Source organism: Natrix helvetica (genome assembly GCF_964273705.1).
Source record: "Natrix helvetica genome assembly, chromosome: 5".
Classification (NCBI taxonomy): Eukaryota; Metazoa; Chordata; class Lepidosauria; order Squamata; family Natricidae; genus Natrix; species Natrix helvetica.
The window spans coordinates 44637783-44650490 of record NC_138551.1 but is presented as its reverse complement, the minus strand read 5'-3'; the positions used below and the strand labels follow the sequence as shown (position 1 = coordinate 44650490).

The 12708-nt window shown below is 38.3% G+C and overlaps 1 protein-coding gene across 1 annotated transcript; it reads left to right on the top strand.

Annotated features, from left to right (window-relative positions):
• The first annotated feature begins 4172 nt into the window (after positions 1–4172).
• LOC309392898 (endothelial protein C receptor-like) lies at positions 4173–12489 on the top strand. Its single transcript, XM_081954469.1, has 4 exons — positions 4173–4472; positions 6565–6816; positions 9190–9459; positions 11075–12489. The coding sequence occupies exons 1-4, from the start codon at positions 4412–4414 to the stop codon at positions 11185–11187; spliced, it is 696 nt and encodes a 231-aa protein (XP_081810595.1). The 5' UTR covers positions 4173–4411; the 3' UTR covers positions 11188–12489.
• The last annotated feature ends 219 nt before the right edge of the window (positions 12490–12708 follow it).

The window sequence follows — 12708 nt, the reverse complement described above, 5'->3', positions numbered from 1 at the left end:
TGCTAGGTGGGATAATCCATTTTTAGCTCATGAAAAGTCGAGGGGAACTTATGTGAGAAATGCATATGTAAATAAATAAGTTGATTGAAAATGTTTCAGGCCTATGGGGAGGTTTTTGATCAGTGTGTGCTACCTGTTCTAAGATATGCCAGCAACGATGGACACTAACCTCACAATCGATACAAAAGCTACGAGTGGTTGCAAAGAGCCATGGAAAAATACATGCTTGGCATTATAAGACAAGATAGAAATACTTGCACATGGATTAGAGAACAAATAAAAGTGTATGATATCATCAAGAGAGTAAAAAGAAATGAAATGGAAATAGGCCGGTCACATAGCAAGAAGAATTGATGGCAGCTGGACTAAGGCAGTCATAGAATGGATTTCACTTGATAAAAAGCATCCACAAAAGAGACCTATATTAAGATGGATCGATGACATCAGCAACTATTTTGGGTCCGATCGGCAAAAGAAAGTTTTGGTTGGAAACATGAGGAAGAGGCCTTTATCCTGCAGTGTACAGACAATAGTTAGAATGATGATACAAATAAGTAAGAAATCAGTCTGGAACAGAGATATATAAAACAGTTCGTACTTTGAACTGCAAGTTGGGATGTTGGCAGCAGCCTGATGGAGGTTTGCAGAGAAAGAGGATTAGTGCTAGGAAGGTCAGCCGGATGGGAATGCTGGTGAAAGGAGTTCGGTGGAAGCTGCAGAGAAAAGAAGGGCAGAAATCCAGAGGCCTTATCTTTTTTCCGTGTAAAATTATTTCTGAGGGTTTTGTTTTTGGTTGAGATCATATACAACAAAAACATTCCATATTTTATTTCTGGCAAACTGTGACCCATTCAGAAGAGTTCAATAGAACTTCCGGAATGCAATGTTTTTGTTTCATGTATGAAATATTTTTTTAGTTCATACAGTCTCCATCTTTGGAGATTGTATAAAACAGGGGTGTCCAAACTTGGGAACTTTAAGACTTGTGGACTTCAACTCCCAGAATTCCCCAGCCAGCCATGCTGGCTGGGGAATTCTGGGAGTTGAAGTCCACAAGTCTTAAAGTTCCCAAGTTTGGACACCCCTGGTATAAAACCAGTGACGTGCGGTGAGGTTTATGACTGGTGAGGCACTGACACAGTACTGGGTTTCAAATATTTTTAGACTTGTGGACTTCAACTCCCAGAATTCCACAGCCAGGCATGCTCAGTTCCAATTTAAAGCGACAGCATTTGTTTTTCTTCTTTGCTCCTTCTTTTTCTTTTTCTTCTCCTTCTCCTCCTTCCTCCCTCTCTCCCTTCCTCCCCCTCTCTCAAACACACACACACACACACACACACACACACACACACAAAAGTTGGATTGGACAATCTCTCCTACCCCTTCCCTCTCTCACTCACTCTCAAACCCCCACACACACAAAAGTTGGCTTGGATATCTTTTCCAGTGGCTTGAAAGCAGCTCCTCTGCCATTCCCCCCCCCCATTCCCCTGCTGCCTTTCCCAAAAACCTCCACCATTGCAAATGTAGCCTGCTGTCTGGGTGGGAAATGCCTGGAACACAATAAAGCCCACCCACCACCTCCTGCTGGCAGGCTGGGGTGAGAGGAGAGGCAGAGAAGCCGGAGGGGAGCTGAGCCGAGCCTTCCAAAAGAAAGAGGCTGGCGGGAAGTGTGTGTACTACAGCATGGCTCTTTGCCTGGCTTCCTGCCTCCTCCTGTGGTCTCCTCAGTGCTCGCTTGTGCTCTCCCTCCCCAAGTGTAGTTTGATTGCAGGTGGAGCCACGTTGCCTTTTCAAACTTGTAATCAGTGAAGCTGGGCTAGATTTTTATATAGTTTTATCCAGCTGTGTATGTGTGAGAGAGAAATGAATGGGGGCCTGGGGAGGAAGTCACTACACTTGGGGAGGGAGAGCACCAGTGAGGTTAAGCAGAGTCATCCATGGTGAGGCAGCAACTAGCTCAGCTTTTTCCTTTTACTTTTTTTTTCATGATGAGAGTGGTGAGTCTGTGCCTCACCTGCCTCACCTGACTGCACGTCACTGTATAAACCTAAAGCCCACTAATTTGGGCTTGAAGAGCAGGCTCAGAGTCATACTGTTCTTTGCAGGAATTCTGTGGCCTCTACATTCTCCTAGGAGTTTGGATAGGAGCAGGATTATGTTCTGAGTTCTCAGCTTCTTTCTCTCTCAGAAATATGCTATTTCTTTCTTTTTTTTCTGTTGAAACTGAACACTGGATAAATACTGCAAACAATTCTTGAAACTCCTTGCCACTCAGAAGTAGGCTGCATATATGCATGTTATAAATATGGGATTGTTTGCAGTGTTGTCCATAGACCAAAGCAACTTAAAATTCAAAGCATGTCTAACTTTGGTGAAATGTAACATGATCTGTTTTTCTTCTGCCCATAACGACAATGTTATGGTTTTGGGGTTTGATGCAATATTTCATTCCAATTTCCCACAGTATGTTTCTGCCAGCAGGAATTTAAATTTAAGTTCAGTTTTCTGCAAAGAAGTGAAAGAAAGGGCATGATGAAGCACCTCTGCTGCTTAACAAATAGCCCCATGTGTAAGAGCTATAGCATTTCAGTGCATTTAGTAATTTCTGATGTTGTAATTCTTGGTGATGTAGAAATAATTCTGTTCCGCACTTAAATATATATTGCCAGAGGCAACTATGCATTCCATAAGTCTGCTATTCTATTAATATTATCTATACCACCAGCTTTAGGCCAGTCACTTTCTCTCAGCCCAACTCACCTCACCGAGTTGTTGTGAGGTAAACAGAAAGAAGGAGTATTAGATATTTATTTTTAAAAAACACTTCTTTATTTATTTAAAAAATAATAAAAGGGGATTAAAACAAGCAAACAAAAAATATATAAAGAGAACCAGAATAAGATAATGCTTAGGACAGGGGTGTCCAAACTTGGGAACTTTAAGACTTGTGGACTTCAACTCCCATGGCTGGCTGGGGAATTCTGGGAGTTGAAGTCCACAAGTCTTAAAAGTTCCCAAGTTTGGACACCCCTGGCTTAGGATATTAGATTTGATTAGGGGGCTTCCATTGTTTTAGATCCCACTTAGCCATGAAAGCCTTATAGGGTGACTTTGGGGCAGTCATGATTTTCACCATACCCACTTACAAAACCAAGTCATATAGTGTCTTTTTGGCTAAATTCCCATTTCATGATCACTCTTACTGGAGTTTGTTGTCATGTAGTTTATGGCTTAATGGCTCTTAAACATGGCCTCCTTCACTCTGATCCAGTGCCCTAAGCTGTACAGGTCGTCCTCAATTTATAACAGTTCATTTAGTAACCATTCAAAGTTATAAAGGCACCGAAAAAAGTGACTTATGGCCATTTTTCACACTTATGACCATTGCGGCATGATCAAGGTTCAAATGCTTTAAAAATTCAGATGCTTGGCAACTGACTCATATTTATGACGGTTGCGGTGACCCCAGGTCACCTTTTGCGATCTTCTAGCAAGCAAAGTCAATGGAAAAGCCAGATTCCCTTAACAACCATGTTACTAACTTAACTGCAATTATTCATTTCAGAACTGTGACAAGAAAGGTCATAAAATGGGGCAGAATTCACTTAACAATTGTCTCACTTGGTAACAATTGTGGTCATAATTCAAAGACTATCTGTGTTTCATACTGGCTGTCTTTGCAGAATAGGCATACAATAGCAGTCTCAGCCCATGGGACTAGGTAAACTATGGACATACAATGTACTGCATATACAGCATATAAAGGCAGAAATGAATGTTGCCTGGGTTATATTTGTCTCAGTTAGATATTGGACCCAGGACATTCTACAGTATATTTCTCTTCAAGGTTGCAGTCTTGGAATATCTCTTTTGGGGTAGTGTGCAATAAAATATCTTTATATATATACCTAATCTCAAAACTAGAAATCTCAAATGGCTCTATGACCCAGATTATACTGTCTGCAGATGCGCTCTTTCTGTCCTTTGTGAATATTATTTTTGCTGATATTTTGATTGGATCTTTTTCTCATGTTTTGTTTGCCTTGTCTCTCCGTCTCTATTCCAAATGCTATACTTGGCAAAAACAGCGTTGTGCTTGGCATTTTAAAGCCATTTTCCAGCTACGGTCTGCACAGCTGTGGGAGAAGCAGAAGGAGGCGGATCTGGCAAGGAAAAAATCCTTTGCTGGATATGAGGAAATAGGAAGATGAAAATATGCTCCACCCGCCTTTCCCCAGCCAGCCGTAGCCTCTGTCTTCCAGCCCAGTCCTGGCAAATGAAATTCCCTGATTTCTGGTGGTGCTTGGCTTGACATATAAAAGACTTGGAGATTTCCTTTCAGAGACCTTACTTCACTAACAACACTGAAGTGTTCCTGGCGTTGCAAATAAGTGACTCCTGACTGGGAATGTTTCTCCTGCAAATTCTTCTTCAGTCTTGGGCTCTCTATTACTGGGCATACGGTGAAAGTAAGTTTGGAAAATCATGTTGGCTTGATTTAAAACTGGAAGTACTGAGTATTCTGTGTGATTTGATTAGATTTCTGAGTAAGAAGGGTGAATATAAAGCTGGCAAACACTCTATGAATGTGAGTTGTGAAAAGTAGCGGAATAAATGTGTTAAGTCTTTAACATTGTGCTTTTGGCTGCAAAAGGTTAACATGCTTATCCATGGATCTTTCTCTTTCTTAGTTATACTGCTTATTTTCACAGATCTAATTCATATACCTGGTGGTGGATTATCTATAGTACCAAGTAACAGAATAGTCTCCTTAAAATCATTTGCCTGGGGCTAATTCTACTATTGTTTAGGTAGAAAATAAATATTTTATTATTTTATTTTATTTTATTATTTTATTTATTTTATTTTATTATTTTATTTTATTTTATTATTTTATTTTATTTTATTTATTTTATTTTATTTTATTTTATTATTTTATTTTATTTTATTTTATTTATTATTATTATTATTATTATTATTATTATTATTATTATTATTATTATTATTATTATTATTATTATATGTTGGGTTTTGAAAATATTTAACTAATTGTGTAATCCTAAATATCATTTGCTGGAGAATATATCCCACTGAAGTGACTTCTAAGTACATGTGTGCAGAAATAAAGTGATTGGATTGAAACGTTATCTGTGCATTTGTTTCATGCTGCATCCAAGTCAGTAAAAATATTTTAATGACATCCTGAAATTTACAAAGAATCTGTTTTGAACTCCCAGTTATGATTTGGAAATTAGTGCTAGGCTGAAACAACCATATTACAATCATGTAAATGCCTATTTAGAGATAAAATCCTATTATCTTCAAAGATTGATCGTGAGAGATGCAGAACTGTTGATTGGAACAGATTAGTAATAATTTTCAATCTCTTGCATAGAATGAATTTAGGACTATTTCTTTTGGAGTAGTCAGGACAAATTTGTGCAAATGATTAACTAAAAAGATTCCTCAGGGGTAGGATATTGTGCAATAGTTACCTTGTTCTAAAGAGTAATCATGTTTTAAAATAAGGAAAGATCCCATAAGATAACAGCGCTATCCAGTTGTAATGGAGCCTGAAGAACTTCACAGAGTGCTTCTCTTATTTAAACATGGAGTGCCTTCTCATGTACAGGCACGCACCCCATATACATCCAGGCATTCCGAATGCACCCTTATTCCAGTAATTAATCTTGAATCTATCTCCTAATTTATTATTAGCAACACGCCTTGCAAAAACAGTTTCTCTCCTCCCAGATATATGGTGAGCCAATTGCTTGCCTTTTTCCTATCTTCACTCTCAATCTTGCATATTTTAAGGCACAGCGTAGACAACAACCATAGCATAAATCAGCTTCACATTGTTTTTTTTAATTAAAAAAATAATAATAGTCCCCATATCAAGAAGAAAAGCCACCTTGCCACAATTGCATCATTACATTGCTTACCACGGAAGCTGGTTTCCCCAGAATATTAAGCATAGCTCCAGCCATAGCCCCACACACACATTGGCCAAGTAAAAATAAATTAAAAATAAGGTGAAGCAGAGAACTTGACAGATCATCAGGAAAATGATTTGGCCATAACTAATACTGGTGGACAGTGGATCATCTCAGAAGTGATAGATTATTCTCCCTTTTAGCCACATTTTCTGCATTAGAGGAAGAATGTCGAGGCCACTATAAACAATGGTGCCTGTCAGTCTGGATTATATAGTTCCCTGGCAATCATCCAGTCCAGTGCCACAGTCAGTGCTAAGAAAAACATCTTTTCAATGGGGAAATTAGGCAGGCAACCCCCCTCCCTGAATGTGCAGTACTTCCTGTACTAATCCCTCTTATTTTTTCAGTTAAGGTTACAGGATGTCTTTGAACAAAGGGAGAGAAAAAAAAGAGTGAGATAAAAAGATCAGCGAAGTTGATTTCCTTTCCTTTTTTAGGGGGAGGTTTGAGCAAATTCCTGCCATCCTTCACCTGTTTAGCCAGAAGGAGTGGACTGGGAAGAAGGGACTTATTGCTTCCACTGGCTCAATTATCTCCTTTTCATTATTATTTTTATTCTCAGAAACTCATACCTTCATCATGACATTGACTGCCAACTTTTCAAAAGAAAGCCCTGCGAAATTTGTAGGCAATGCCACCCTAAATGGGATACTGACCCATAGCTTGGAGGGTAATTCTGAACATCTGAATGTGAGCCAGCTGTCACCATTTGAGGCATCCAACCAATGGAAACAGACAGAAAGCAAACTGCACAAATATCTACAGAACTTCCAGGGAATGGTTATGGTACTCTCAAAGGAAACGGTCATATCCTGTGAGTAATAGAGGAGGTTTTAAGGTGGCAATACTTGGGAGTACATGTTAAGGCAAGAAAAATTGCCTTTCTTTTTCTTTGCCAAGAAAAATTGTATTGCTGAGCACCAACATTTAGGATTGATTAAAAAAAATGACGATATCATTTTCACTATTTTGAGTTTGGGAAATGTATGCAATGTAATTTTTAAAAGCAAAGCCTTACTTCCCAGTAACAAAAAATAATGAAAGAATTGAAAAATTCCAGCCTTACAAGTAATGTTACCACATCTGTTGTACCCCTTTCTTTCTGCTAAAACTGAATTGCTCACAATTTCAAATTAACACTTGAAAGAGGTTATCTCCTGTTAAGAGTGAGAATAAATGGAATTATTTCATCAGAGATATGGAATTGATAAGCCACATGTTTGTGGTCATTAGATAGCCATGCTGTGTATAACAGGAGCTAATATGGGCTAGTTGCAAACAAAACATGACAGGCTAGTGCTGTTTCTTTTGTTAGTTACTATGACAGATGAGGGGAATGCTGCTGCCATGCTGCATTTAGAACTCATCAAAGACTTTGAGAGTTTCTTCAAGTATTCTCCATAAAATGGTAAAATAGGGCCTAGCTCATGCTATAGTTAGGTGAACTTTGGAGAGCACTAGTTATGGCTGCATGTCAGCTTGAGGGAAGTCAATAGCGTAGAGTCAAAGAGCTCAGTCCATGTCCCCATACTGTTTAACTTTTTATTAAAGGGAATTGAGAGGACAGTTACAAAATTTGCAGTACTAAGGAGGGAGGTGTAGGAAGTTAGCACCCAGCCCTCTCCTAGGAAACATTGAAAGAATATTATATTTCCCTGGATCAGAAATGGAAAAAACATGTTTTAGGCAGGAAACAGACTCACTCTTAATAGCCCCCACTTTCCTTAATGGCCCATTAAAATGCCCAAGCCAGTCTATTCTACAAAATCAAGAGTTCTCCCCTTCAGCTCCAGGGTGTTGAGATTAAGACATGATAATATTAGCCTTCCACAGAAACTCACCACATGGCATCTGGAAATGCAAAACTTGGTCCCATGGGAGTCTGACAACCAATCAGAATACGTTTCTTACACAGAAACAGGAAACAGAAAGGTGGGGCCAAACAGAGGCTATAAAGCCAGGAACTTTCAGCCCTTCCTTCACTTTCTTCTTCTTCACCCAACATTGAAGCATGTTCAGGACTCAAGCCACGTGGTCCTGTCCACCATTAAGCCATCTTTCCAACCATCCTCCATGTCTCCAGTGTCTTTTTCCCCACTTGGAGCTGAACCCAGAAGGACATTTCTTCCAACAGAGGGATGACCAATATTTCGTGGGGGACGGAAGATTTAGACAACTTGAATAGTACATTGAAATAAACAGAATGGAATTTAATAGAACATAATATTCCATATCTGGGTAGGAGAAAGAAAAGACCGAAGTATAACATGGAGGATATTGGTTGGCAGTAGTCCACATAAAAAAAGATCCGGGCTATGGCAAAGTTCCTTGAATACTTTGGGGCCCTAAAGGTCAAAAAAGGCAATAACAAATTGGAGCAGGTTCAGGGTATGATTTCCAAGATGATAAAGCATCTGGAAGCCAAGCCATATAAAGAATGATTAATGGATTCAAGTATGTTTGGCAGACAGAAGAATCGAAGGAAGTTATGATAGTCTTTAAAAAACAGAAGGATTATCAGATACAAGTGGAGGTATTATCTAATGTTCTAGAGAGCATGATCAGACCAGTGAGTTAAAACTGCAAGGAAGTAGTTTAGGCTAGAAATCCTGATTTTTCTGAACTGTCAGCCAGAGGATCAAGTTGCCACAATTCTCCTCTGCTGAAGGCCGAAGTTGGTCATCTGTCAGATGTCAGAAGTTGGTCATCTGTCAGAAATGATCTAATAGATACCACAGTAAGGAAGGGGATGGACTATGGTAATAATTTGTAAAGTTCCTTCCAACTCCATGATTCATAGCCCTGGCAGCAAAAATAAGGAATTATATTATCTAATAGATGTCCACAAAATCTGTTTAAGAAGAGTCCTTTAAAAGGGAAGTAAAATAGAAGATTGGAAGCCACTTTCGTAATACACCCCCCCCTCCCTATATTTCTTTCACTTATTTTCACTTATTTTATTTTACTTTTAGTTTTTTGGGAAATTGGTAATTTTCACTTTTTAATTTAATATATAATTGTATTAAAGTTATGATAAAGCAAGTAATTGGAAACTTGAATGTTGTATAAGAATATTTCCAAGCCTCAGTTTGAGTGCTTCTTTTGTTCTATTATGCTGCATTGCTTTGTGTGTGATGTTCAAATAAATTTTCACTACATATTTTTCTAACGGACATTTTGATTGCAGATCCCATATCCATATATTGCACAAAGGGGTGCGAAGTGTCTGAAAATGGCACCAGAAGCTTCTACAAGATTTTGCTGAATGGGAATGATTTCCTGAAATTTCACACAAAGAGTAATAATTGGGAAGGTTTATCTAACACTTTGTTGGCCAAGTATACCAGTAAGAAGCTGAATGAATTCAAAGAGACAACTACCTATCTACAGTTCTTCCTAGAAGAAACATGTGTCAACTTTGTAAGGATGCATACTAACAACAAAGAAGCCATTACTGGTATGTGAGACAATTGATACTGGTAGTTGCAGAGAAGCCTTTGGCTAGACAGATATCCTGACAAATTATCCTGGCTCAGTCAATTCTTCTTATTCACTAAGATATGTAATAAAAGTAGTGCTGTCATCTCAATAACATTGGAGAACTAAGAGATAGAGAGGAAACAGAGTACAAGATATAAAATAGGTGGTATAACTGGCTCGAAAAGAGATGTAAAATAAATGCATAAGGACACATAGTAAACACAATGAAAAGAGATGGTATATACTTAGAAAGCAATAGAGATGGAAATATTGTATATAGATGTATATATTGTAAAAATGAGAAAGAAAAAATGAAACAAAGAAGAATATGTATAAGATAATGGAATGGAAAATGGAAAACCCAAAATCAGAAAAAAGAAATACCGATAAGAGAAAGCTGTAAGTGTGAAGGTAGCAGATGCCAAAAAATCCAACACAGTTCTAGGCTACATAAACGGAGGGATAGAATCAAGATCATGTGAAGTGTTAATACCACTTTATAATGCCTTGGTAAGGCCACACTTGGAATACTGCATTCATTTTTGGTTGCCACGATGTAGAAAAGGTGTGGAGACTCTAGAAAGAGTGCAGAGAAGAGCAACAAAGATGATTAGGGGACTGGAGACTAAAACATATGAAGTACGGTTGCAGGAACTGGGTATGTCTAGTTTAATGAAAGGAAGGACATGATAGCAGTGTTCCAATATCTCAGGGGTTGCACAAAGAAGAGGGAGTCAAACTATTCTCCAAGGCACCTGAGGGTAGAACAAGAAGCAATGGGTGGAAACTAATCAAGGAGAGAAGCAACTTAGAACTGAGGAGAAATTTCCTGACAGTGAGAACAATTAATCAATGGAACAGCTTGCCTCCAGAAGTTGTGAATGCCCCAACACTGGAAGTCTTTAAGATGTTGGATAGCCATTTGTCTGAAATGGTATAGGGTTTCCTGCCTAGGCAGGGGGTTGGACTAGAAGACCTCTAAGGTCCCTTCCAACTCTGCTATTGTATTGTATTGTAATTGTGATTTTAATGTTTGCAAAATGTCAAATAAAAATATTTAAAAACAAACATACACTGGAGAGCAAAATTCTGCAGTAATAGAAAGTAATAATTTTAGAAATGCATAATGAAACAGGAAAATAAAATACCTGATCATCGGGAAGGGCATCCAGCCAGTATATGATCAGTTCCAGTCGCCCTGACTCTAGCCCAAATAGGGAGTATAAGGGAGGTAAAAAGGGAATATTTCACAAGGTGATGTGAAGATGGGCAAAACAGGGTCTGTGATCCCACCACATCGTGCAAACTATTGAACAAAATAAATATTGCATGCGTGGTTGCCTGTTTGACTTCCAGGGTACAGTTCTAGCTTGGGGAAGAAAATCTATGTCTGTACAGTAAATCATCACAAGAGGTTTCCTTTTAGCATTTCCTTCCTGCAAAAGATTTCCTATTGAGATAGTATTTGAAATGACAGCTGTGTTGACAGTCATTTTAACATGTTGTTCCCTCCCTCTCCCACTCCATCATCCATAGCATCACCCACAAACCCAGCCTAAAAGCAGGCCTAAATTTTCTATTTTCTTTTGCAGGGCAGCGTGAAGGACCTTCACACACTCCGCTGGTGATAGGCATCAGTATCGGTGCTCTGGCTCTAGTGGGATTAGCTGTTTGCCTATTCTTGTGCACGGGTGGGAAGAGATAGCAGAAGCACTGACACACAAATGATCTATCAGCTTTCTTGGTTTCTCAATGGAGCCGATTGGAAGAGAAACACGCAGGACTCCTAAGTGTATGGGGAAACAGAACACCACAATGAAAAATATAGGCATCTTGTATCTATCTCAATAAATGATTGCCTTTTCTCCTTTAGAGAAACTTCAGCTCAAGTTCCCACCTAACCAGAGTTCATTCATCACTTTGAGTCAGTCGTATTTCAACTCAACTCAACCCAATATGCCAGTTTTCATACCACATTGTATTTTATCATGCTGAGAGCACCAGGTTAGAGACCAGGAGACTAAGTTCTAGTTCTGCCTGAGACATGAAAGCCAGCTGGGTGACTCTGGGCAGTCACTCTTTCTCAGCCACAATGTTGAGCTCAGGCAATCAATGCATCAACACTTGGTTGATATGGAAAAAAGCAGACACTCTTTTGTAGGAATTTTTGTGTGTGTAGGAAAGCAGTAATTTTTTTTTATCATGCTGTATCAGTATATACCTGTTTATTTTCATATTGTACTGATTTTTTATTGCGACCATGTTGTATTTTATTATATTCTGTCAGCAATATTTTAATTTGCACTGTACTATATACCCCATTTTTGGGAGGTATTTAACAATCGGATTTCTATCTTCTTTTATTCCTTTATCCCTCAGGCAAATACAGTATAAAAATCTAGAATGCCTGAATTTCTTTTTGTTTCTTTCTACGTTCATCATGAAAAATTTTAGGCATTCCTGATCAGATCACATTAGAGTTTTAACAAAGGAAATACATTGATTGTAATATAATACACTTCAGTTGATTTTGGGTGGCTCTTTCTATACTTCCTTCCATTCCTGTAGTTCCAAAGACAATTTATGATGATAAATCCAGTGATGTGAGAAATCTTATAAGCCTGTGGACCTTTAAGAACATTCAGAATTAGCAACTGTATGTTTTAAATTTAATTGGATCAAGCTAGAAATAATGCTTCTCTCAAGAGATTTTTATAGAATGTCTTCAGAATTTTACTAGAAATTAGGATTTTACTATTTTTTCTGGATGCTTAGGATTACAATGTGTACCAAGAAACCATGAGATAACTCCATGCATTTTATCCCCATAACACTGAGCAGGCAGCCAACAATTGTGAAACTGTTCCCTGTTCATCACTTTTAAGTGCTCTAAAGATCCCCCAAAAGTGCTCAGTTAATCAAGGATCTTATTAGTTGTTCACCAGAATTTAGACCTTGGGCTTTCAGTTATGAGCTCGCATAATCATATTTAAATATAATTACATTTTACCTATCTGTTTCCTTTCATTTGTAGAACTTATAGTTCTTTTTAAAAAAAGAAAGAACGGCAAAATTGGCTGGATGTTTTTTATAAAGTTATTCCAATCTATGCACAGTTTGTGGCTATTTATTTTACTTCTGGCCTTTTTCTAGTTCTCTATTCATATAGTGACTTCATCAGCTCCATCCATTATAATACAATGCTGCTGGTAAATATCAGTGGGCT

Excerpts from the sequence above, each read along its gene's own strand:
- LOC309392898 (XM_081954469.1), top strand. The coding sequence starts at position 4,412 with ATGTTTCTCCTGCAAATTCTTCTTCAGTCTTGGGCTCTCTATTACTGG. Across the intron at positions 4,473-6,564 it reads TTACTGGGCATACGGTGAAA|AAACTCATACCTTCATCATG; the intron begins GTAAGTTTGGAA and ends TTTTATTCTCAG. Across the intron at positions 6,817-9,189 it reads AAAGGAAACGGTCATATCCT|ATCCCATATCCATATATTGC; the intron begins GTGAGTAATAGA and ends TTTTGATTGCAG.